Genomic DNA, 25,020 nt, shown 5'->3' with positions numbered 1-25,020 from the left:
AACCCGGCAGAAAAGGCCGAAGCAAGACTAAGAAAACATCACCAGACACCCACCCGAGGGGGGGGGGGGGGGGGGGGGGGGGGGGGGGGGGGGAACAGATGGATCGATGTCACGTCGGCGTCGGAGAGTCGGAGAGTCGGTGTCCAAGCGGCGGGGACGGGTCTGGGAAACGGCCCGAACCCCGGACTCGTGCGCGGCCGTGGGAAAATGCCGAGGCAGACCGGCACAGCACGGACCCACAGCAAGTTGCCACTCTGCGCTCAATCAACGTCGACAAACAAACAAATCAAGAATCGTTCTTGTCAATTGAGACGGATGCGCCACTTGTACGGAGCATGCGGATTCTTTGAAGAGTCTCTAGAAAAGCGTGTTGTATTGGCCTGAACTCTGATCAGACATGGGCTCTGCGCTCTTCGTCACATCTGTCACCACCACCGCCATCGCTCATATCCATTTCAACGACAAAAGGCTACATGTACATTACAGTGGTGATTCCTCAAGAGCTACAGGAATGTCACTCCACGTGCGACGTGCTGCACCATGCCAGTCCCCTGCCCCCGGCAAAGCGCTCTGCGTAATTTCAAGAGCTGGCGCCATCCTCCTTGCTGCCTCCTTCGGTGGTCGCGCTTGACGCGGACTGGGCTGCAGCCATCTGCCATGCAGGAATCGACGCCTTGGTTGAACTGCTGCCACCATTAGTAAGCCCAGGCGGTCGGCTGAAGCTTTGCGCGAGACCCTTGTTGGGTGGTTCGCCGGCAGCTGCGGTTGCAGGCGTTGGTGTGCTGGAGCTCTCGGCAACGCTCTCGACCGTGGCCGCGGCAGGAGTCGTGGCCGTCGAGGTAGAAGGTCGACCAACGCCAAGTGTACCGCCGGACGAGCGCGCGCATGGGCTGCTGCCGGTGGTGGTGGCAGGCGTGGAGGAGCTTGGTGCCATTCTCTGGGAAACGAGCGTTTTGAGGCTGGTGAGCTCCGTGTTGATCTCGGACAATCGATTGTCAGTGACAATCTTCTGATTTTCCATCGCCTTGGGAATGGCGTCCTTCAACGCCTGGACCTCCTCGCGGATGTGCTGGGCATCATCCTCCCGACGGCGATTGGCAGACTTGAGGTCCGACATGACAGTCTCGAGCTCAGAGATTGCACCGTCCAATCTCTCGGTTCTCTGTTGCTCGGCGGCTTTGAGAGCCTCGGTATCTTTGGCCAACTGTTCAACCAAGGCAAATGCTTTGTCGAACTGCTCCTCTATCGACTTCTTGTCCTGCTCCAGTCTTTCGGGGGTGGGAGGTGCGATGAGAGGATAAACATATCGCTGTGATCCCTCATGGTCAGCCACAGTCGTCGACATAGAGCATGTCGTAGGGCGTCTCACCTTGCTCAGCGAGTACAAGCCGTAGCCTACCCCGCTGACGACAGTGGCCATGATAAACCAGTCTCGCCAATCTCTTCGCGGTACAGGGGGAGGCGGTTGCCATGCTTGCTGTGCATAGGGAGGATAGTACTGTTGAGGCGAGCCGGCCGGGGAGGCATATGGCACGGCGCCAGCTGGAACTGGACTGCCGGTGCGAGCGAGAGCGGCGTTGATTTCCTCTTGGGTGAGGTTCTTGGATCGAAGAAATTGGATTTTGTTCTCGACGGTAGAGGACGCTACGCTCGGGTCCTGAAGAACTGCATGTAGTGTTAATGCCGTCGGGCTGAACGATCGGGGAAACGGGCCATGTCCCGGCTATCAACTCACACTGGGCCTGCGATGGATATTTGATCAGTCAATGGCTGACATGAAGTCGGCTGTGAGGCGCAGATCCGAATGATGAACTTACCGCAGAGGCTACCAAGTCCTCGCGAATTGCCATTGTGGTCGCTGTATCTTGCACCTGCTCACATCTGCATCACCAGGCTGAGGCGAATGTGGACGGTTCGCAGAATAGAGACGAAGCGGTGCGAGAGATGGATGAGTCGTGGGCATGTGCATGCGTCAGGCTCATCAGTACGTGCATCGGTGGAGCTTTGAATGAAGGCTTGGATGATGGCTGTGGCGGCCGACCAGCCGAGGCTGCGTTGTTAGCCACCACCATTGCTGCCTTCCTCTCTGCCATTGGAGGAGGTGAGAAACGACCCGCTTTTCCTGAGAGCCTAGGTAACTGGGGAATTCCGTAACGCATCTTTACCTCAATGAGTCACGTGCGCACGTGTCTCAACAACGCCCCACCAAAGGTCCAAGTGGGACTGTGCCCAATCACGGCACGACAGGCTCGGTTTGTTTACTTTCCACGGAGCAACAGAATTGGCGACCCGCAACACCATTGTTGGCTGTATCAGACATCGCAGACCGGCTTCTGCCCTCTCGCATCCATCGCTTGAAGCAACTGATTTTCTCTCTGTAAATTTCTGCATACGAAGCGCTCACCTGTGCCTCTGCACAATGTCTCAGGACACTGGTCTGTGGAGTGTCCGCAGGCCAAGAGAGGTAGGTTGGCAGCCAACACACCCCTTCCGACGCATTGAGAAGCAGACTGTCGCATCAAGACTCGACTTGTGCTGACCTGCGATTCAGACATTGGGAGGTATAGGCACGAACACGGGAATGCCACCGCCGGGCTCAACAATGAAGCGGGCGAATTCGAGCAGCAATGGCCACGCACGATCGGTGTCGGGATCTAGGCAGTCCCTCGCCATGTCAAGACCAAATCAACCAATGTTTCAACGCACATCTTCAGGTACCAACCTCGCAGACTATGGCATATCATCAGTCAAACGATCATCATTCCAGCCCAAAAATGTCCTTCAAACTCCAGGAATCACGAGACAATCTTCTGAAGCCGAGAGGCGAAGCAGTATTTACAGGCCAAGGCAGTCAATGGTGGGAGGCGTGAATAATCACTCAGGCTTCTTCCAGACGACTCTCCAGCCTGCTGGTGTACCAAAGGACCCTCGCCCTCTCAAGGACAGGTCTTTCCAAATGAAGATGGGTCAAGAGTTGATGGAGTACATGGCACAAAACGATTTCGAAATGCAGATGAGCCATACCTTGTCACCCAATGTCATGAAGTCTCCAACACAAAAGGACTTCAACTACATGTTCCAGTGGCTGTACCATCGCATCGATCCTGGCCACCGGTTTCTAAAGAACATCGATCAGGAAGTCCCGCCGATCTTGAAACAGCTTAGGTATCCATTCGAGAGGAGCATTACCAAGAGCCAGCTGGCCGCCGTCGGTGGCCAAAACTGGAGCACTTTCTTAGGTCTACTGTATTGGATGATGCAGCTGGTGCAAATGCTGGAGGGCTATGCTGCCAACAAGTATGCAGACGCCTGCATGGAGGCCGGTGTGGATGTTAGTGGCGACCACATTATTTTTGACTTTTTGAGCACGGCATACAAGGACTGGCTTGCTATGGACGAGGACATGGGCGACGACGATGCCGAACGGGTTCTCGCACCACACATCGACGCCATGGCGAGGGCTTTTGAGGATTCAAACGCCAAGTACGTTTCGGAACTTGAAATGCTCGAGGCCGAGAACACAAGACTGCACAAGGAAATCGAGGACTTGCAAAAAGCAACACCTGATCCGGCTGTGCTAGATGACCATTTCAAAATCATGGAGGAGGACAAGATCAAATTTGAAGAGTACAACACGTTGGCTCTACAGCGATCTGAGAAGTATGGGCATCGCATTCAAGTTTTACATGAAGAGTTGGATAAAATGGCGGACGAATTGAAAGAGGTCGAAGATGAACGAAGGAGACTTCAAAAGGCGGTTGATGCACAGGGTATCAGCATGCAGGATATTGACCGCATGAACTCTGAGCGTGAGCGCCTCCAGAAGGGCATTGAAACTGCCAGCCAAAGGCTCGACGAGATCAAGAAGAAGGTTGCAGAGAAAGAATCAGAAGCCGGCCACAAACTCGAAGACCTCGAGCGCATGGTGGACAAGTACAACACCCTCGCATACCAAATTGCCATGATTCCGCCCACAGCCGCAAACGCCAGAGGTCGAGATTATGAACTGCGACTCACCATCAGCGACAGCTCCGACTTCACGTCGGTCAACCTCAATGCGTCTGGTAGTGTGGCGCCATCTGCCGAGCGCTTATTAGCCGATGCAACAACCGGATACCACCCCGGCCACATTCTCAACCTGGATCTTCGCGGACAAGTTCGAAGCAGCTTCCTGACGCTGCGGAAGGACATCTCCGACCGACGAAGCGCGGCCATGGAAGACATGATGAAAGACCATGACTTGCTGGACGGTATCAAGGAGGCCATCGAGGACAAGCGGAGCGAAGTTGAAGCGCTGGAACATCGTGTAAGGGCGGCGGAGGAGGAGTATGAGAAGACAAAAGAGGTGACGACAGCCCAGAAATTGGGTTCAGATGCCCAGATTGAAAAGATGGAGAAGGAACTGTCCAGAATGCGAGCTGGACTGTCGGAATCTGTTGAATTTCTGGAGCAACGTGAAATCAACACAACCATCGAGTAGGCCCCCTCCCCCTCTGATCCGTACATCAACCGCTGCAGCGTAAGATGAAAACTAACGGCCATCGACTTTAGATACGAACAGCTTGTCCTGAGGGCAAGCTCTTTGCGCGAGGAGCTGCACACGGAAATTGATCGCATGCTGAACGATGTCATCAAGTTCAAGATACATATCCAGAAAAATTTGGACGACTACGAGGGATTCGTGGCAGACGAGCTGGAGAAGGAACTCGGCGTTGACGATTACAAAGACGACACCCGATTGCTGGACTTGTGATGAGAAGCATGACCGCGGACGGATTCACACGACTTTTGACGAAAAGAGGAGGCGGCTCTATGGACATGGCAAGCATGCATTTCAAGGGTATTTTTGAGCTTCTAGGAGGGCGTTGGGTTGGCACTGAAGGCGTGACTGAATTAGATACCACTTGATTTAGGGCACACGTCGTGATTGACGAGGCATAATTTTGGATCAAGTGCTAAAGCTTGTCATCTGCAGATGGAACGTTGTGTTTCAAATGCCTACGAGTCCAGCGGGAGTCCTTCCGCGACGTCACGGGTCAACCTCTGGTGTTTGATCCGAGGTATCCCATGCACCAGGCGACTCCTGAGTCCTAATGCTGGCGCCTAGTCATCCTCCATTGGCTGCGGTCTCACCTCCAACTAGGCTGTGAGAGGTTTGGGGCTCGTTTCTTCTTCTTAGCGCCGTCAACGGTGCGACTGGTTTCGACCAACTTGGCGCCCAGGGGCGTTGGGTTTCGGCTTTCGCAGAACAACCCTTGAAGCGCTCTGCGGGCCATTCTCTCTTGGGAACGGCCAGAAGGCGCGCTTCCTCTTCCCTTTCCATGTTCGGGGTTTCTGGGCCGTGGATAAGCTTCGCCCGACGCGTGTCGCCCACAGCCCACAGCCCACAGCCGCCGGTCAAAAACGGACTGGAATCGTCAGGCTGTCTGTCCCCCGTACACGTCCAGCTACTGAAGCAGGATGACTGGGGGACGACCGAGTTTCGAGTCGGAGACGAGGCCCATCTGTCTCTCACGGGTCCGGAACGAGGCTCAGGCCGTCATGATACCAAATTTGTCGCGGTGACGACGACCTAAAACAGTCCTGGCTCAAGGGTCAAGAGTCAAGTCTCGAGACAACAACAACAACAACAGCCCGGACTTGCCATGGTCCGTCGACGACTGCCCCGTCCACCGGCGAGCAGTACAAAAACCCTCGAGCACCTCGCAGTCTGGGCACTAAACACCTCGACACAGGATCTTTTCATCAGTCTCTCCTCTTCAGCCAAGGCACCAGCAGAGTATAGCCGGTCTATACCACTGCAACAACCAAATACTTTCATACTCAAAGCCCACAAATCACCACAAGATCTGTTTCTGTTCACAATGGTTCGCATCCACAACCTCGCTCTCATTGCTCGTACGTTCCTTCTGATTCATTCACTCGCCCGCGCCACGGTCACGTCCCCGCATGTCCCCAACATCGTGCTGACACTGCCCCGAAACAGTGAGTGCATCCGCCCTGGCGGCAACTGCTCACAACGAGCGCCGCGCAGTCGACGCCCTCGCCGAGCTGGGGGTCGTCGCTCGAGACGCCGCGCCTCTGGACTTGCACAGGCGCCAGAACCAGACACCACCGGACAGCCCCGAGATCCAGAAGCTCAAGGACGAGCGAAAGAACATCTCTCCCGAGCTCGAGCAGGCCCGGCAGGACGTGGCGAGCGCCGAGAAGGACATCGTCGACTCCGTTCCCCAGGACAAGAAGCAAAAGGAAGAGGACGCCTTCCAGAAGTTAAAGACTGTCGTAAACGGCCTCACTGACGATCAGAAGACCAAGCTCAAGGAGAACGGAAAGAACCTGCGAGCAGCCATAAGGAAGGAGTTTGCTTCGCAGGCTTCTCAGACAGCTGCCCCTTCGCAGGCTGCCCCGGCCGCAGCCTCTGCTGCTCCTGCGCAACCCGCCAAGTTCTAAGGCGCAGGCCTCTCCTGACGACTCAGTTCTCAGTCAGGGGATGAGATCTTTTCATGGCGGAAATCAATTCGAATGACCCTCTTTCTGTGAACCGTGGGCTGCCGGTCCGACTCGCATTAGTCTTTTGGGGGACCTAAAATGTCCTGTCAGGAGAGGGTGAGACACTTGCAAGAGGAATCCGACAGGCGTGAGAAAAGGTCGAATAATGGATGCACCACGGCCCGGTTTTGAGTGCGTGTTTGCATGTCTTGCCGTGTGATGATCTGAACAGCCTCTTCTAAGCGTGTTGTTGGCATGTGGCGTTGAAAGGAAATATCAAAGAAGGAGGAGCGAGAAAAATGTTTTAGAAAAAATAGAAGAAACATGGATAAAAACGACCAAAAACCCGTCTTCGCCTCTGTTTCTCGTCACGAATGTGAAGGAACTCTACAAGTCTGACGGCCGCAGTTGCGAGTCTCCATCGAGCATAGTTACGACATTGGGCCCTGCCTAATTCAAGTAGAACCTTGGTTGTATGAAGTTGATGAATTTGAGGCACTTGCTAGGATTTGTTCCCCGTGTCCGACGAGGCGTGGCCAAGGCCTCGGATTGCACGGGAAGCGAGAAAGACACGGTAGAACTACGAGAAAGAAAATCTTGGCCCTGAACAGCCTTGCCCTTTGCAAGGACACAGAATCAATGCACAAGGTGGGTTCGCTGCGAGCAGAACCGGGTTTGTTGAACAGCAGTCCCGGTCGTGAATGTAGTCGAGTCCGGATAGAAGCTTCCGATGCTCGTTTCTCCTTTCCCCAAAGCCCCAGTGAGACGGACAAGAGGGGAGAGAGCAAGAGCGGCGAATAGCTGGATGCCGTTGAAGGGCAAGCTCTAGCACGTACGGCTGGAGGACGGGTCAGATCGACGTCCCGGGTCATTCTGTCCGTCGAGAGACGCTGTCTGGGTGTGGATGGGATTTTGTCGCGAGATCCCGGGCCAGCCCCGGGAGAATGTGTCGGAGGATGCGGTGGTTGAGACGAGCACCTCTCGACGCAACCATTGGATCCATTGGACCGGGCATGGGCAGAAGACCGAATCGAAAGCGAGCCATGGATGATTCTCAAGCGGTGTTCGTATTCGACGTTGACCGAACTCGCCTCGACCCGAGCGAGCCATTACATAAGCGCAACCTCAACGTTGCCTCTCCGTACTCCCGCACCTCGTTTGGAACCGCCTCTGTTCTCTGTTGACGACTCTGGAGTGCGAGACAACAACGGACCACGGCCGGTCGACCGGTCCGGTCCCGCCTCTCGCCAGTCAAGAACAAGAACAAGAACAAGTCCCTGACTGACCAGTGACCACGAACCATTCTGCAGCTCAAGAGTCGAGAGGAAAAGCCACGTCGTCGACGCAGAGTGCAGAGTGCAGACCTCCGCACCACCAAATCCCTGAAACGTCGGCAGGCGAACACGGCGAGCACGCGAGGAATTGAACAGCAAGACGGACCACCAACGTTGACGATGCAGGAGACGAAAACGTCCGCCGGACCGGCCCCCAGCGCCCCCCGTTCCCGAGTATCTACACTCGATACGCCCCTCTTGCACGCTGTCGGACGTTGTACGTCAATGCATCTCTGCAGTCCTGCTCTGCGGCACCGGACTAAGCGACCCTGGTCTCGGCCGGTGATGGCCATAGTCCTACCGATGACGAGTCCTGACCTCGCCGTGCCGCACGCCGCCTGCGCATGAGCTCCGGCGGCGGCGGCACTCAATGACGGCATGCACATGCACATACATGGCTGCATGTGTCCCGGCTCACGCAATCGTGCTACTACGTGGGCACGTGCAAACGACTACGATGGAGCTATTGTCCCGGATGTCGATTCTGTCGGATGCCGCTCAAGACGTAACTCGTCTGGCTGGTCCGGGGCTTGATTTGGCGGTTGTACTGCGAGTCTGCGATGCGGTCGACTACTCCGTCTTCTGGAATCTGCAGGTCGACACATGACATCTACGTACTTGGTTGGCCGGACTGCCCCGTTCACGGCCCGCCCCCACGATTAGGGGCCCCCGGCCCAAGCCCCAAGCCGAAGCCCCAGGACGCTTTCCCCGTCTGGCTCGGAGAACCTAGGAATCGTTGGGGGCAGTTCAGTGGTACGAAAGGAAAAGAAATGGTGGCGCCGGGCTCCTGGCGAATCAGGCCATTTGGTCATGCTCTACGGAGTATGCTCCATGCTATGAGAGGAACAGCGACGAGCTTTCTAGACAACGTCACAAGACTCGTCCATAATCAGATATACCCACTGCATCTATGTACGTGTCGGTACAGCATCAAAGTGACCTGGAGACTTTTCGCGACGTATCTGCTGTTCTCTATTCTCTATTCTATTTTATTCGCCCCATGTGCGTCCATGTGCTCCGGATGCGTAATATACAGTCGGTATGTGATCGCTATTCTCCGCCCAAGGCAGTCATCTCCAAGTTTACACAGTTGGTTTCTGTACCAACTGACGACCAAGTGCATGCGTTGAGTGGGTAATACCCCTTCGTTGGTTGCAATCCATGTAGCCAGTGACGTTCTTCACACCCACAGCGGTCTTGCCGGCTGAGTTCAAGGCTTCGCGTGAGAAAACTGACGTGGGCGGCTGCCAACATACCTCTTTTTTTGGTTTGGGGTTTTTCTTTTTTTTTTGGTCTTAATTCTTACCCTTGGAAAAGCAGGCCATCTTAATATGTGGGGACGACAGGATAGGTCTGAGACATGCATTCATCTTGTTTCAGGTGGAATTGGAGTTGTCTGCACATGACCAAACCTTGGAACTTCCTGGCGTATGGACGATGGTATAAATGGCGCTATAAGTGCCGGCGATCATTAGAAATGTCCCGGAGACAATCACAAAGATGCTGCAAGCCACCCCCCAGTACCATCGTGCCTGTTCTCGGCTGTGGGATCTCTTCCAGTTGTCGTATATCCACATAAAGCCGGGTGGGTGGAAGCATAGAATTGGGCCGAGAAGTGCTCCAATTAGTGCGATGAGCTGGCCGAAGATGGGAATGGCACTAGCAATGATATATCCCACAGCGGTGATGGTCAAGGTTGACCCCAGCCAAACTACCCAGTGTTTAGGGGTGTTGGAGGCCAGGTGTTTCGAGTTGCGGAGAAGTCGAACAAAGATGGATTTGGCGGCAAGCTGCAGAAATGGTCAGTTGACTTTTTTGGGGTGGTGGTAGGTACGAATTGCTTCAAGGGGAGGCTGACGTGGATGAGCAAAAGGTCGGTGACCAACAAGCCCGGAAGAGCGATGCCATATGCGACCTTCTTGATCACGGGGCCGGCGGAGCCGAGGGCAGGAGAGGCAACATGGGATCCGCAGAAGTAGTAGACGACCACACCGACCACGATGTACGCCAAGGTGATGACGGTCTGGCACACTACCAGTGCCTTGGTGTAGTGCTTGGGGTCTCTCATCTCGGACGCAATGCTGAAGAAGGTGGGAGTGCCAGCATAGGCAAAGACGAGAGTTGTGATGGCTCCCAGGGCGTCGCTGAAACTGGGGTGTTTGAAGAGTTCGTAATTGGACTTCCAGGGGCCCTGCAGGTCTTTTGAAGGGGCGTGAGGAGCGCCCCTGACACCGACGGCAATGGTCACGGTGAAGACTAGACGGCGACAAGAGTCAGGTGTGACGGCTCACGGCGGCGCTTCGCGTTGCGGCGTGGTTGCAAACTCACCAGCGACAACAATGGAGGTGACGCCAATCCACGCCAGCGCACTGATCTTGCCAAGCGTCTGAATGCTCGCAAAGGTGAAGCCAAACACGGCCGCCACGACGACAAAGACGGCGGTACATGCTCCGTGGGTGGAAAGGGCGTTGAGAGCAACCGAGATGCCAATCATGGCTGCGGCGGCTGCAAAGGTCATGACTGATGGCCGGACTGGTCAGCAGAACTGGCCGCCTCCAACATCTCATGGACTACTTACGGAGGGTAAAGGAGATGCCAAAAATCTCACGCCCAACGGGGCCGAAGATCAGGCCGCCGGCGTCGTCGATGCCGTATACTTGGCGATGCCGAAGCTTGAAGACGCCAATCATGTGGGCTGACCAGGTGGTGATGGTCCCAACCGCCAGGAGAAGGATGACACCCGGGACGAGTCCCACGGCATCGAAGACGGAGGGGATGGACAGAACCCCGAGGCCGATCTGCGTCTTCATCATGAGAGCCGCGGTCCCCAACCAGCCGACCTGCGCTGGACGATTAGCACACGCACGCGGGCGCCGGCAACAGGGTCAACGGGCCACCAATGCTGCTGACATTACGGTAGTTGGGCCCTGCGTCCGTGATGTTACCAAAGACGGCATCGTCGGTCTTGACGTCTGCATCAAGCACCTCTCCCTCGGACCGCGAGGCGGCAGGCTCAATCTGGTCGGGGAGCGAGTAGTGGGGGTCGATGGAAGTCTTGGACATGTTTGCCAACGACTTGGCTGTGGCAGACGAGACTGAGACAGAGACAGAGACAGACGGCACTTGATTGCGGAGAATACCATGGGGTAAGGGGAACTATTGTTTTTTTATACTCTGGGTCTCCCGTTCGCTCGGCGCGCACACACAATCAATATTGGGCCCAGGCAAATGGGTCTGTCTGTCCCTGTCTGGTGATGGGTGATGGGTCGGGCCTGGTCTGCGCCTTCCGTATGGAATAAATTGCAATTGCAATTGACATCAACTGGTCGATTCAGGAATAGTCTGGCGCCGACGGAGACTGACACTGATCCCAGTCACAACCTAGTCCTGCTAGCTGCGAGAGAAGAAGGGGAAAAAAAAATCTTAAAAAAAATCTCCACTACACATTTCCCTGTTTTGGGAGGGAAAAATGGAGATGAATCATGTCTAGATCAGCATTCAACACTGGGCTTGTTGTACATGATGGTGTCGTCGGGTCATGGTCATGCCTTCATCGACACCGACACCTAGAACCGTCATGCAAACCATGGCGCAACGTGGTCAAACCCTCGTTTGGCATTTACGACTTGGCGCAAGAATGCAGCAATACATGTTCTCTCGCACGTTTTGCGCGTCATCCGGACCCCGACAGCGAAACGAGTCATTCGTGCCTTTTATCCTTGCGTCCTACATCCACCGCATCCACAATATGCATGACAACCGCTGCATCTCTGTACTCCGTACTGCAACTTAAAAAACTTTGCTCCTAGTAATCGTTACCTAACACGTATCCATAATGGTGATTAGCATCATCGCACGGCGCACCCCCCTCCCTCCGACTTCGTTGCCATCAAGGTCGGATGAGCCCCCGGAACGACTCGGCAACTCGCCCGATTACACGCTTCATCGTGGCACGTCCTCGGTGGCTGTGGTCGGTCGTGCTCATCAGCATAATCCACCTGTCCACTGGTCCTGTAAGCCAGAGGCTGTCTTCCACCCCCACGTGGACCTGCGTGCCGGTGTGGGATGAATCCAAGCCTGCTCCGGGATGACTAGCAAACACGGCGCGACTCTGACCTCATTGAGGGTCCCTTGAGATAAGACCGGGGAAGCGCATTCAGTCCTGACAAGTTCCACCGACTCCCTGATGGGGATGCAGCCTGCCAACGCAAGAATTCCAAACAGGGGCATTTCGGATTCCCTCGTTGATACACATCTCCGTATCTCATGATGGATCTCTCTCTTATCCTGGGGAAAAGCCACCTGCCTCCTCAAAGGTCACGAAGCTTTGTGGATATCGAATACTACTACCCCTGACGCCTAGTTTCAACTCCGTAGTGCAGCCAAATCCGGCTGTGCTTGGCGATAGTATATATGCACGCATATCCATATGTAGATCGTACTCGGTATGCATATCTAACGACGACTTGTTGTTGCGGACTCGGCCATCTGCTGGGGGTTCGAGAACGCGAACCAGCCTTGGGGGCTCATTTTCAAATCGAGGTATGGTATTCAGGTACTTGCTTTTCTATTCATGGCCTGGGAAGAAGTTGGGTCAAAGATAACGTCAAAGGGTGATGGCGTGCGGCAAGGTGTAGAGATCGAGTGGGTGATCCTCCAAAGATACCATCACGGTCCTAGACTTCAAAGATTGGCCGCAGCCCAGTGCCGAGTCACGGACCTTGGCGGCCAAGCTCTTTGATTTTTTTTGCCTCAAGGAACTTGCTGTACTCATAAATCGTGCATTCTGAGTCCGCAACGATTAGGAACATCCGACTCTCACTTAGCGCAGTCATGATTATGAGCACTGTACGTTGTAAAGGAGGAAATATCAACTAGACCCAGCCTTTTATTCATCTTCAAAGTCGTCTTCAAGCCGGGCAGAGAAACCCATTCGTACTGAGCCACATCACGTGACTCGTCGGTGAAGCGTTCTCCGCCGTCCGAGATGCTTTTTTTTTTTTTGGTGTGCTTTTTTTTTTTTCAGACTGAGATTTTGTTCAGCAGTCGTCCACCGCAACAACAACTCTTCTTGGAGGCAACAACCGCGTCTCTCTTCCATCTAATTTCACGGCCGTGAACCTATCCAAGGCGAGCCTTTATCGAGAATAATGGCGGAAGACGCGAACGCTGGTACGTGACCACCTGAGTTGTAGGCTGGCCCGCAAGCGGCTACACATGCGACACGGCCAAAGAGCAGCCCGGATTGCTAACCATGATGGTCCAGCTTGGCCCCTGGCCGATGCCGCCTTCGCCCAGGAGATCCTCGACGTTTTGCAGCTGGCAACTCATGCGCGCCAAGCTAAGAAGGGAGCCAACGAAGGTACGTCGGCACTCACGCGAGGAAGCCGGTCGTGTCAGGCGATGGAGCGCACGAATTGCAGCATCGTTACGGCAATGTACTAACGCGAAATGGTAGTGACCAAGGCCCTCAACCGAGGTACCTGCGAACTTGTTATTCTGGCCGCCGATACCGAACCGCTCGCCATTCTTCTGCACATTCCCCTCCTCTGCGAGGACAAGGGCGTCCCCTATGTCTATGTTTCCAGCAAGATCTTCCTGGGCCGTGCTTCCGGTGTCGAGAGATCCGTCATCGCTGCCTGTATCACCTCCAACGAGGCCAGTGAGCTGGCTGGCCGTATAAAGGCTCTCCGTGACAAGGTCGAACGTTTGGCTATTTGAAGGGCTGCCGGTGGCATGACCGACACTAGGGCCGTGACGGCATGGCGGGAAGAGAGGGGGAGGGATTCTCTGCTCTTGCCATGGATTGCATGTTTGCTGGGGCCACTCATCCTCACGAGGGACCCGGCAAACTCGCATGGTTTGGGCATCGTTCACGAAGGAAATGATGGAGATGGCTGCACCGGACTTGATAGGCAGTCTTTTTATCGTCAACTTGGAATAGACTCGTGAAGCAGAATAAATATGGTGAGGGATCTAATCTCATCTGTCGACAAGCCCGTTCGTCCATTCTGTCTGCAGTCGACGCGTGCTCGTATGCACTTGGATGCATCAGAGGTAGTAGGAAAAAGAGGATTAGTAACGACGGCAGAGAGCACAAGTAGGATTCAGTTGCAGCTGAAGCTGGCCATGCCGTCAATTGATCCCTTGCGCGTGCCTTGGGCTAGCTAGGCTCAAGGTGGGAGCGCGGGTTGCTCGCGTGAGCGAAGGATTCAGCATCACATCAACTCCACCGTAACAGAATAGTCACGACAATGTATTAGTATGTGGCAATGTGTTTGCAGGCGGCCCCCAAAGCAATCGACAGGCCACGCGGTAGCGGTCATGGCAAGCAAGACAGTACTACTCTCAAGTACGAGGTCAGATGACATGGACCAATCGATGGCAGGCAGGTTGGTATTTGAGCCTGAAGAGATTGATGCATCGGTACGGAGTACAGCTGAATCGAGGCGGCACGAGGGTCTGAGTAAGCACATGGCTGCATGGCTGCGTGGCTGCATGACTGCATGGACCACGGTCCACGGGTCCTGGGTTCGCCGGCTTGGACACGGACACGTGGAACGGACGACCTGACTGAAGCTGCCAGGCAGAAAGGCTTCAAGACGTCTATATGTGGCATGTTGTTGGCTTGGGAATTGGTAATCAGTAACAAGTTGGCCTGGAACTTGGGAGCCACATTTATCGTTATTTACTTGTACGGAGTACCTCAAGTGCCCAAGGCAGGTTGTACACACGTGAGTGGTTAGCTACTTGGTCGCCGGCGGGTACTCGGTACATGCCTTGATACTGGCATCAGCTCATCAGGGGATGTAGCTCGGTACTTCAGATGATGAACAGGTTCGGGTTCGCAGCCTTGTACAGAAAGTGCCGTGAATCCATCATCCACTCCTCTCTTTGTTTGCTTCCCGGCGCCGTCGCGGCATCACGCCACACAATCCGTCTCCAGTCACCCTTCCGGTAGCTGTCAGAAACAATAAGTACTGTCGGCTTTTCCCCGCCCTCCTCTCTTGCTCCTGCTTGTCATTGCTTCTTATGCTGCTGCCTTCTCGCCAGTCGACTTCTGGTCTCTGGCGTAGATTGCATCCGTGCCTTGGCTCTCCATCACGATCACATCCTCTGACCAACTTCGCCGCCATGGCGTCCACCGACCCGTCAGCCACCGCCGCTGCGGCTCGCCTCTCGACCAGTTCCTATGCTACGGCCGTTTCTAAAATCCCCGGACGGTCCAGCATTCCCGAGGAGGCCACTTTGAATCCGCACCACCTCGTTAAGGCCGGCAGAGTGACTGGCTTTAAGAATCCGTATCCGTCGTGGTCCAATCCGGCAACTGTCTTCTCTCTTTTGAAAAATGTCGTTTGGTAAGTTGCGTTGATGAAAAAAAAAAAGAAGGAGGAAACGAAACGAAAGGGAGGAACCTCGAGGCCAAAACCTCCTAACACGTACACGGCAGGCCAACGATGACGGGCCAACTCAGACGACCAGACACATCACCACCCACAGTGCCCGTTCAAGAACCCGAATGGCTCCCCAGCCGCGCGGCATCGGACAAGCTGCGCGCAACGTGGCTCGGTCATGCCTGCTACTACGTCGAATTCCCCTCTGGCTTGCGCGTCCTCTTTGACCCCGTCTTCGAGGATCGCTGCTCGCCATTCAGCTTCATGGGACCCAAGCGATATACCCAACGACCCTGCGACCTCAAAGACATCCCCGTCATTGATGCCGTCCTCATCAGCCACAGCCACTACGACCACCTCTCGCACGCCTCGGTCCTCGAAATCCAGAAACACCACCCCGACGTCCAGTTCTTCGTCGGCCTCGGCCTGGAGACGTGGTTCCGCAAGTCAGGCCTCAAAAACGTCACCGAGCTCGACTGGTGGGAAGATGCCGACCTCAACGTCAAGATCAAGACGGGCGAGAAGGAAGAAACCGTCTCGGCGAGGATCTCGGCCCTGCCCTGCCAGCACAGCTCGGCGCGGTCTATCTGGGACAAGGACAAGACGCTGTGGTGCTCATGGGCCGTCAAGTCCGCCGACAAGTCAGTCTGGTTCGGAGGCGACACGGGATACCGTGCTGTCCCGGCCCTTCCCGTGGGCACAGATGACTACGGCCCCGAGTATGAGGCGCTGCCGCGGTGCCCGCAGTTCAAACAGATTGGCGAGCTGCGCGGGCCGTTCGACCTGGGCTTGATCCCCATCGGCGCCTACTATCCGCGCGTGGCATTTTCGGCGATGCACGCCAATCCCTTTGATTCTGTCGAAATTTTTGTCGATACCAGGTGCGAGAGGGCCATGGGTATCCACTGGGGGACGTGGGCGTTGACCATGGAGGAGGCTCTGGAGCCGCCTCAACTATTGAAGAAGGCGCTCAGGAGGAAAGGGCTCGAGGAGACGGGCGTTTTTGACGTTTGTAACATTGGCGAGAGCAGGGAGTCCCCCCCCATTTTATCCCTCCCTGCCGCCCTCTCTCTGTGTTGACATTGGGGGTAGATAGCGTTGGCATTGCGTTCTCTTTGCATTACTCTTCTTGGGTCTTTATTGGATGGGGAGGGGGAAAGGGGAGGGAGCTGTATCATCATCTGCACGCAAGCATCAAAAACCAGCCAGAGCCGCCATATGGCGCACATGTCATTTCATCTGTTGCATTACCCACACATAATAATAGATGAGTGCTAGTAATTTGGCCGCACTGTCATGAGCCACAGCCTCGAATGTCACAGCATAAATACCGGGAAGATCCGGTTCGCCACGAGACAGAAAGCTCGTCATCAAGCCGGTTTCGGCCCCGCTTTGACGGAATAAGAATAAAATAAAATTACCCTTGCCACTTGCCACTTGCCACTTGCCGACCGCGAGGACAGGTACTCCGTATTAGTCATGGAGTAGGAGTATCATATCAAGCCTAATTTCCAACCCTCGAATCCGCATCTTTCGCATCACATCTTCCGAAGAGACAACTCTATCCATTTCATCCGCATCCATCCATCCATTCACAAGAAGAAAAAAAAGGACATGGGTCTACCCGTCTACAAGCCCGGCTCCACAACAACCCCGGTCCCGACGCACAAGTCAGCCCGTCAAGGCGCTCCGACGACCGGCACGGCGAGACCCAGGACAAAGGAGGAGGAGGCAGAAGCAGAAGAAGCAGACGCGATGTACAAAGAGGCCATGGAGGAGGAATACGCCAAGCGGGAGGGCGGCGCATGATGCCGCGTCACGTAGGACATGTCTGCCATCAAGAGCCACCACCCCCTCGTGGGAATGTACAGTAGCACGCACGCAGCAGGGGAAACGATGAGCCGGACATGCATTGTACGTGGCACAAGCGCTCCGTGGCAGGCCACTACATAGTAGTTACGTGCTTTACAATTAGACTTGCTACCCTGACGCCCGCACCGCGACGGGGTGCGCCTCGGTATTGTACACAAACTTGTTGGTGGCGCCCTGGCCCTGCACATGCACCGGCCCGTCGGCCGCAAAGATGAGATAGAGGTACTTGAGCGTCTCGGCCATCCAGAAGCTCTGCATCTGGTCGACGAAGCCGCCGCCGCTGCTGTCGGACACGTCGCCGATTTCGGCGTAGGCATCGTTGACGCGGCACAGCCTGCGGATCTGCTGGAACGCCGCCCACGCCATGGCCTGGTACTTGGCGTCGCCCGTCAGCCGGTACGCGTAGTAGAGCGACTCGACCGTCTCCGGGCGCAGGATGTAGTACGGCGCCGTGTTGTAGAAGCCCGTCTTGTTGTAGAAGTCGGCCTGGTCCGCGGGCGGCGACCTGTTGCCCGGGTCGTCGCTCGGCAGGGCGGCGTCGACCCAGTTGAAGCCCTCGGGGCCGATGCCCGCCGCCTCCCGGACGTACGTCTCGTAGTAGGACTCGGTGATTCGCAGCCCGAGCTGCTTGTACTTCTCTTCGCCGAGCATGATGCCGCCCAGGATAAAGTTGCCGCCGGCAAAGCTGGCCACTGTGTTTTTTTGCAAAGGGTCGCGTCAGCGCGTGGGACTCGCTCACCCGGGGGGAGGGGAGGAAATGACGGAGAAGGAGAGAGGGGAAGGGGGGATTTCTCCCCTCTTTCTTCTTCTCCTTCCGCCTCTTCTCACTCACAGTGTCCGGAGGACGGGGTCGTCTTCTGCCCGCTGTACGAAGACAGGAAAGACAGGTCCTTGCGCGTCGTCGGGTGCGACACGAGGTGCTCCATGGTCGAGTCCACGGCCGCAACCCAGCGGTCCTTGTACTCGCCAAACGCGCCGGGGTCGTACACGTACATCTTGATCAGGTACTCGTAGAAGCTGTCGTCGTAGGCCGACCAGCCGCCACTGCTGTCCAAGAAGCTGCCGTCCCTGGTGCTGACCCAGGTGCCGACGAGGCCCGGCCACGCCTCGGGCGCTCCGCTGGGACGCAGGAGATAGTCCTGCGCCCTCTGCGCCAGCTCGGCGTACGTCTGGTTCCCGCTCAGGTCGCTGAGACGCGTCCACTCGAGCACCAGGGTCCCAATCTCGGCGATGTTGTTCCGGTCGGCGCCGCTGTTCCTCCTGGCGGGGTTCAGGACAATGGTCGGGTCCGGAATGCCGCTCGGCGTGTCGAATGCCACGCTGAGGCTGTCGCCGAGGGAGCGCGCTTGCGTCAGGAGCATGTCGACCCTGGGCGGATCGACTCCCAGGTGCTGGTAGGGGCCTTTGAGCAGGTCGTGCGCTGGCGAGGTGAGAGAAGGCATTTAGCTGTCTGTCCGCCTCGAGCTTCTGGCGCCACGTCTCAAACTCACCGGATAGCAGGCCACCCAGGTACCGGATGTTGGTCTCAAAGAGCGAAATGGAGTCGTCGGCCTTGGCGGTCGTCGTGAAGTCAATCTTGGCGATGTGGTCCAGCATGGGCGTCACGATATCCAAGCTGTTCATGATGATGGCCGTGTCGAGCGCGTCGACGACAGTCACCCCCCATCCGGCCCTGGACAAGTACGACGTCAGGACGGTGCCGCGCTCAAGAGGGTGTCGGGACATGGACCTACCGGTCGTCCTCGAAGCCGTTGCTCACGGGGTGCAGGGTATCGTGAGGGAAGGCGTGCTTGTAGTAGCCATTCCACGAGATTTCAAAGGCCTCCTTGACATGACGGGCCTTGGCATGGTCGGCCACGGGAGGCGTAGACGCACGTCTGGCTGGCATGGCCATGGCCGCGCCAGCCAGCGCCAGGACGAGCATCGACCTGTTGGACAAGCGCATGTTTTCGCAAACGCAACCGGAGCGAACAGGGCCTGATCAACACCAAGGAGCACATGGGGATTGACAGCGAGACACAGCAGGCTCTCCGATATTTATAGCACGGCCAGCATTCTCGTGTCTACGGGTCGTGTCGCGGCAGCATCTTCATGTCGGGTGTCCAAGACATGGCGTCACGACAAGGGGCAGGGCGGCAGATTGGGAATGATTACAAGTCCATAAAAAGATGGACCCCTGGAATCATAACATAAAAAAATAAATAAAAAAAAACACGCAAACACAATGCCAAAGGAGGTACGAATGGACGGGGCCAAGACGAAGACTGTTCTGGGAAGGTGTCATTTGGCGCATCGTGACAATCGTGAGACGGTGCCCCTGTCCTGCGTTGTCCTTTTATTGCTCGTTCAACTCCATGTAGTACGAGTGTTGCCGGGAAAAAAGCAAGACACTCCAACAGACTAAAGAGTGACTGACCTGGTCACGGATCTTGTGCTCAATGCTACCCTGACGCCAGCCGACGAGCTCTAGACTCATAAACACAGCATGCTCGGTACACCTGCATGATAAAGTGCCGGCGACATATGGTCTGTGTAGCCCCGTACGTGTGCGGGGGAGGGGGGACCCGAGAGACGGGCTTGCAGGGTTCTCGAGGTCCTGCATCATCTGACGGCATCATTCAAGGTTCGCCGGTGGCCGGTGCTTGCAAGCCATGGTGCCAATGGATGGTGGAAATGCCAAGGGAGTTGGTTGATGCAACCCTGCGGCCGACTCTTGTCCCGGCTGAGCAGAGGAGAGCAGAGCAGAGCAGAGCAGAGCAGAGCAGCACAAGGGGGGACAACAACGTGTGTTGTTTTGGCCGGTTCCATGAGCCTCTGGGGTCCCAAGGGCAACACAACAACGGTGGGCAGAGAAAAAAACGCGAACTAGACGCACCAACCCGAGACTTTGTCTCAAAGACACTTCGCAGCACATGCCGTGCGACGGAGCGTGATGTCGTCCTCGTGCCGGCTTGTCCTCTGGGAGCGTTACTTTGCATTGTCACGTCCCGCAACGGCGTTTGGGGAGACGCAACGCAACGTCAATCTCCACATCATCAACCTAGTCCATGCGCCGTCGACGACCGGCGAGACGGGAAACAAAGTCGCCGACGTTCGCTTCCAACGGAGACGTGGACGGACGTCCAGGGGGAACAAGCTTTCCGACGACGGGCCGTGCCCTACTCGACAGTCGAGACGCCATGGTGGCCCAATGCCGAGTCGACAGCGACATTCGAGTTCCGTCAAAGCCTTTGAAATACAAGCAACAAGGGCGGGCCCGCTGGCTGGCTGAGGCCGATTCTGTTCTGCGGCACAACATTCGATGGCCGACTTGGCAACATTTTTGAACTTGTAGCCGAGCCAATCACCGTGCAGGTTGAAAAGAGGCAAACAAAACTGGTGGAGAGCCAATACCGGTATGTGTGTGTATGTGGCCCCGGAGTGTCCATGTTCATCGTGGCGCTGCATCTTGCATCTCGGCAGCATCATTTCTGGTGATGAGTGTTGCGCCCGTGCTTTCGGCACTTTTGCTGCGCATTCGCCATCTCGGCGCGCCTTGTCTATTATTCGCCGCAGCCTGGGGACGCCGTCCCCCGTTGCGCCGTTGAGCATTTCGAATGCCTCGTTGATGCTGTCGGCTCAACCATTCTCACGCAGTTTGGCGAGAGCTGCCGCAACGCCACCACTCAACCCATCATCCTCCACGCGCTCCGCGCCCGTTGCCCGGCCCGAGTCGGAATGTTCCTCGGCTGGCTGCAAAGACGCTCTCGAATCTCCAACAGCAGCCGCCGCAAGAGCCTCCGCCGCATCGTCGTCCTCGTCCCCGTCCCCGTCCCCAACCTGGTCGTCCAGGAAGCGGAACTGCTTTGGCGCAGATGCGCTGCTCGGCGTGCCCCCATGTGGCGTCCCCGTTGCCGAAGACGCACCAGAACCAGCCGTCGTGGCAGGCATATCTCTGAGAGGCACTCTCGAAAGCGGCACGGCCTCTTCCAACCGCGACACCCGTCCTGCATGCTGGCCGCCCTCGCTGATGCTTGCCTGCTGGGTTCCCAGCTTCGCCGGCTGCATGCCCCGCTTGGCCGCCTTCTTTGCCCGGAACGGCTCCTCGATTGCATCCGACCACCTCTTGACCTTGACGCCTCCCCACCCGCTGATCATTCCGAGCTGCTCCTGCTCCGCGTTGATGGCATTCTTCAGACTGCCAAAGTTGGCAACGAGCGCGACGGCGTCAGACTTGTTGAGGCTTCGGGGCACCGTCACAAAGTCGACCAGCTTGTCGGCGTAGCTGGAAGACTGTTGCCCGCGGATGGCTGCAAAGCTCGCCGTTTCGTACGACTTGTACAACTCGAGGTACCGGCCCGCCTCGGCAGCCGACCAGCACAAGATGATGGTGACGTTGTTCACGAGCGACGTCTTGGAGAGCTCCCGTAGGCAGTCTTCGTGATTGGGTATATCCACCATGGTGAGCAGTATGCGTAGGTTGTATTTGCCTTGCAAGTTTCGTATGCGTGTGTAGATGTATTCGGGATGGAGTCGGTGATACTTGAGACTGCACCAAAACGCAGCGTCAGAAACCAAATCTTGCAGCCTAGTCTCTCCTTTTTTTTTTGGCCTCCCAACAAAAGTTGTCCTTACCTCAGAAACAGTGCGCAAGTCGTGAGCCCCAGGACAAAGTCGGCTGGAATATCACTGTACTCCCATGGCAACGATCGTATCGACGCGAGCACTGGGTTCCCTCTCTGGCGAGGAGATACCAGGATGGTCGATCCGCCCGTTTGTTTCTGCGGGAGAGCCTGTGGCGTGGGCTGCACAACCTTGGTCCTGGACGCATTGACGGGCGGTGCTTTGTCCAGTCGTTGCGGCCTGGGCTGTTGAATCCTTTGAGGGACCGGCTGCCGAACCGTCGTGCGAGTCGACGGGGCTGCGTCGGCGGCAGCCATGGCCGCGAGGAGGGCCTCGTCGGCGCCGTAGTCGTCCTCCATTACGTCTGTCCCTGTGATGGAAGCGATCGGAGGGCGCGGCTGGGGGGCGAGATGCAACCCGGAGCCTTGTTCTGGGCGGCGTCTTGGGCAAACGTTGACGCTGCGCTTTGTCGGAGAAACGAAGAAACGCTGGAGAGAGCCACCTACCCTGGATGTCTCCGTCCGGCCAGCCCCACAGGCTGTCAAGACTCAACAACCAACCCAATCTGCCATGTTCAGGTTACACTGCAGAGATTTAGATTTCATCGTGTCAAGATAAAGCCTCGATGCAGTATGAACCGGCAGCATCACCATGGAGATCAACATGTGATGGGTAGTGAGAACAAGGCATGCTCGACACGCACGCCCCGCTCAAAGGCGCTACACAGGGTTAGGGTTGCGGTAGGGTTTCTAATCGCAGTCCCAAAGTCGTTGCGCGCAAGACAAAGACAGACCAACCAACATATTACCAGTCTTGACAAGCATACCACAAATAGACGCATCCTGTCACATCTACATCTAATCACCCTCATCTCCATACTCACTTTCACTTTCGGCCCCCTCACCCACAATCGTCTTGTGAATCGCCCTCAAAGCAGCCAACCACGAATCAAACATGGCCCTCGCACACTGGAGTTCTGGATCCCGCGTCTCCATTGAACAGACCTGGTCTCTCAATCTCTCATACGCCTCAATCATGACCCAGATCTGGAGACCAGAGGCGTCTCTCCCCACGCGGGACGAACGGTCCGCAACGGCGGTGGATAACTCGCGTGCCAACATGTCGAAACCAATTTGGAAGCGCGACGTCCCTGCATCCGGCGATTGGATGTAGTCGTCGTCCTCGACGACCGGCGTCGGAAGTGGCGAAAAGCTGGGTTTGAGCAGGTTTATATGTGGAGAGGCATCGTGGGATGACGCCAATGTCTCGGCGTCAGATTCAGGCCATGGAGTCTTCTCACATAGAGCCCTTGGCTTTTCCAGGCGGCCTTCAGCTCGAGATGGGCTCCTTGCCGGCCGACATGGAGTGGGTGTGTGGTCGTTGTCGACGTCGTGCAAATGCGGCGATGCAGAGTCCACCAAGGGCCTGCGGTGGACGGCCGGGATGGAGGGAACGTCGGAGATTTCCACATCGTCAATTAGCGCACGGTATTGTCGTGCGATAGTTCGAACGCTTAACTCTCTGTTGATGGCGGCTTCTTGTCGTTTCCGTCCAGCTGCCATCTCCAGTTGTCCAACTTTGAGAACCGGGGTCTTGGCCCTTCTTCGAGTGACTGAGATGGACCGAGGTTTTTTGACAGAAGGACCGCGTATTATACGAGGCTGCGGAGGCCCCAGGAAAGACGATGCCGCTTCAGCTGGCTGCGAAAATTTAACGGCGGAAGGAGACGGAGGAAGTCGATCTGGTTGAGATATCTGTGGAGGGCGACTTGGCTGCTGCTGCTGCGGCGGCTGTCGAGGGGGTCCAAGAAAGGAGCCTAAAGCCAATGGCTCGGGCTCGTAATGGATCTCGAATTTGCGTTCCTGCGTGAGGTCGTTGCGGATTGTTGCAGACACCAATGATGGTATATACGTTGAGTCGTGGACGACAGGTGAGATGGGCATCCTGGGATCACCCAAGGTTCTCGTCTGCACACTGGCCATCCTGATAGCTGAGCTTCGATGGACTGAGTTCCAGTCTTTGATCTCGTCGGGACAAGGGGACTTGGATCTTGCGAAATACTTGTGTAGCTTCTGCCGTGTAGGTTTCAGGCTACTCACCAACATGATGAGCGATCGTCTCGAGTGTCGTCTATTTGCCGCAGTCGGTGACAAGGAGCCATGGCTGGAAACGGGACTAACGGGACACTGTAAAGACATTTCTTCTCAATGGTCTCGATTACGTGTCGGAAGCAAAGAAAAGAGAGAGAGAAAGAGGGTGTCAGGAGCAAACTTGGCAGCGCTCACACGACACTACAGTCGATGTGCCGCATAGGATTGGAAAGATCCTCGAAACCAGACTCGGCGGCTCCGGTACTCCGTACAACTATTTATTATTTCGTGCTACCCCGGGGAAATTGAACTTTGATGCAAAACCCGCAACGGCCAGCCGCCACACAGCCCAGACAGACGATTCAACGAGTGGTAGGCAAAGTGGCGTCTGATCGGTGGCACCAGGGTACGGAGTACACAGATGTTGATGCCAAGTCCAACGCAACTCGCATCATCTTCACCTTGGAGGGCGCTGCATTGTCATATCGTGACGCTCCAACCAAGAAGTGGCCCTGGTGGCTATTCGGGCCCTCCTCGAGTTGGGGGCTTGGCCAAACTGCACTGCCTCGACGTGCCAGGCGAGCGAAGCCAAGCCACTGGTGGCGCCGATGCCATGTTGATTGTTGGCTGCCTTGAATGTTTCCTAAAAAAGCACACACGCACTGGTTGGAGGAGTGAATTGAGGTCAATAACCCGAGTTAGTACTGATTAGTGCGTAACCAATACGGACCACGCACTAGTTTGTATCAAGTGAAGCCAAGAACGACCGCCCCTTGGGTGCGAACACGAGGCAGAGAGAAAAAGAGATATATATGAGGCGCAAGCCAACATCCAAGTCGGTGGTGGTGCGTCCGGAGTGAGTCTCGTGGTCAAATTTAGTTGCCGCTCACTCTGATGATCCTGATGATGCATTCCGGCCGGAGCCGTAACCTTGTTTCAGTATGCTCGTCGATGCCCGGTCCCCAATCCGCGCAGCATCTCAACCACCAAAAAAAGCCATGTTGAATGGTCATTCTGCTGTTTGCGTCGTTGTTCCGGGGAGTCTGCAGTCGACATGTTGTAAAAGCCCGACGGCAAAAGTTGACCGTCGGGAATCGGGATTGCATGCCGGCGTCGGTCTCCACAGCAGAGCATTTCCCCAAATTCCCCCGCATCCCAGTTGGAATCCAAGGCATGAGAGCATCAATGTGCGACGCAATATAAACCCAACCTGTCCAGAGCTGAAGCCCACCTGTCCCG

At 56.0% G+C, this 25,020-nt stretch overlaps 9 protein-coding genes across 9 annotated transcripts; 4 read left to right on the top strand and 5 right to left on the bottom strand.

Moving 5' to 3' along the window:
* Positions 1–580: 580 nt before the first annotated feature.
* Positions 581–1,850, bottom strand: MAM_02743 (Peroxisome membrane anchor protein Pex14p; the record flags this gene model as incomplete). Its single annotated transcript, XM_040821542.1, has 3 exons — positions 581–1,309; positions 1,370–1,657; positions 1,818–1,850. The coding sequence occupies 3 exons, from the start codon at positions 1,848–1,850 to the stop codon at positions 581–583; spliced, it is 1,050 nt and encodes a 349-aa protein (XP_040680111.1).
* Positions 1,851–2,671: 821 nt separating this feature from the next.
* MAM_02742 (Kinetochore protein Ndc80) lies at positions 2,672–4,753 on the top strand (the record flags this gene model as incomplete). Its single annotated transcript, XM_040821541.1, has 2 exons — positions 2,672–4,476; positions 4,552–4,753. 2 exons carry the CDS (start codon positions 2,672–2,674, stop codon positions 4,751–4,753), a joined length of 2,007 nt encoding a protein of 668 aa, XP_040680110.1.
* Positions 4,754–5,864: 1,111 nt separating this feature from the next.
* On the top strand, positions 5,865–6,450 carry MAM_02741 (uncharacterized protein; the record flags this gene model as incomplete). Its single annotated transcript, XM_040821540.1, has 2 exons — positions 5,865–5,898; positions 5,987–6,450. 2 exons carry the CDS (start codon positions 5,865–5,867, stop codon positions 6,448–6,450), a joined length of 498 nt encoding a protein of 165 aa, XP_040680109.1.
* Positions 6,451–9,199: 2,749 nt separating this feature from the next.
* On the bottom strand, positions 9,200–10,886 carry MAM_02740 (Amino acid transporter, transmembrane; the record flags this gene model as incomplete). The annotated part of the gene is made up of 5 exons (XM_040821539.1): positions 9,200–9,613; positions 9,682–10,079; positions 10,152–10,343; positions 10,402–10,668; positions 10,721–10,886. 5 exons carry the CDS (start codon positions 10,884–10,886, stop codon positions 9,200–9,202), a joined length of 1,437 nt encoding a protein of 478 aa, XP_040680108.1.
* Positions 10,887–12,973: 2,087 nt separating this feature from the next.
* On the top strand, positions 12,974–13,544 carry MAM_02739 (snRNP and snoRNP protein (Snu13); the record flags this gene model as incomplete). The annotated part of the gene is made up of 3 exons (XM_040821538.1): positions 12,974–12,995; positions 13,090–13,185; positions 13,282–13,544. 3 exons carry the CDS (start codon positions 12,974–12,976, stop codon positions 13,542–13,544), a joined length of 381 nt encoding a protein of 126 aa, XP_040680107.1.
* A 1,413-nt stretch (positions 13,545–14,957) lies between these two features.
* On the top strand, positions 14,958–16,297 carry MAM_02738 (uncharacterized protein; the record flags this gene model as incomplete). Its single annotated transcript, XM_040821537.1, has 2 exons — positions 14,958–15,181; positions 15,274–16,297. The coding sequence occupies 2 exons, from the start codon at positions 14,958–14,960 to the stop codon at positions 16,295–16,297; spliced, it is 1,248 nt and encodes a 415-aa protein (XP_040680106.1).
* Positions 16,298–17,197: 900 nt separating this feature from the next.
* MAM_02737 (1,2-a-D-mannosidase) lies at positions 17,198–19,034 on the bottom strand (the record flags this gene model as incomplete). Its single annotated transcript, XM_040821536.1, has 4 exons — positions 17,198–17,781; positions 17,922–18,509; positions 18,580–18,761; positions 18,823–19,034. The coding sequence occupies 4 exons, from the start codon at positions 19,032–19,034 to the stop codon at positions 17,198–17,200; spliced, it is 1,566 nt and encodes a 521-aa protein (XP_040680105.1).
* Positions 19,035–20,707: 1,673 nt separating this feature from the next.
* MAM_02736 (mating-type switching protein swi10) lies at positions 20,708–22,050 on the bottom strand (the record flags this gene model as incomplete). Its single annotated transcript, XM_040821535.1, has 2 exons — positions 20,708–21,617; positions 21,704–22,050. 2 exons carry the CDS (start codon positions 22,048–22,050, stop codon positions 20,708–20,710), a joined length of 1,257 nt encoding a protein of 418 aa, XP_040680104.1.
* Positions 22,051–22,548: 498 nt separating this feature from the next.
* Positions 22,549–23,796, bottom strand: MAM_02735 (uncharacterized protein; the record flags this gene model as incomplete). Its single annotated transcript, XM_040821534.1, has 1 exon — positions 22,549–23,796. One exon carries the CDS (start codon positions 23,794–23,796, stop codon positions 22,549–22,551), a length of 1,248 nt encoding a protein of 415 aa, XP_040680103.1.
* Positions 23,797–25,020: the final 1,224 nt, after the last annotated feature.

The sequence above is a fragment of the Metarhizium album genome, assembly GCF_000804445.1.
Source record: "Metarhizium album ARSEF 1941 chromosome Unknown scaffold_5, whole genome shotgun sequence".
Lineage (NCBI taxonomy): Eukaryota > Fungi > Ascomycota > Sordariomycetes > Hypocreales > Clavicipitaceae > Metarhizium > Metarhizium album.
Note: the sequence above shows the minus strand (reverse complement) of the source record. Positions and strands in the feature narration are given on the sequence as shown.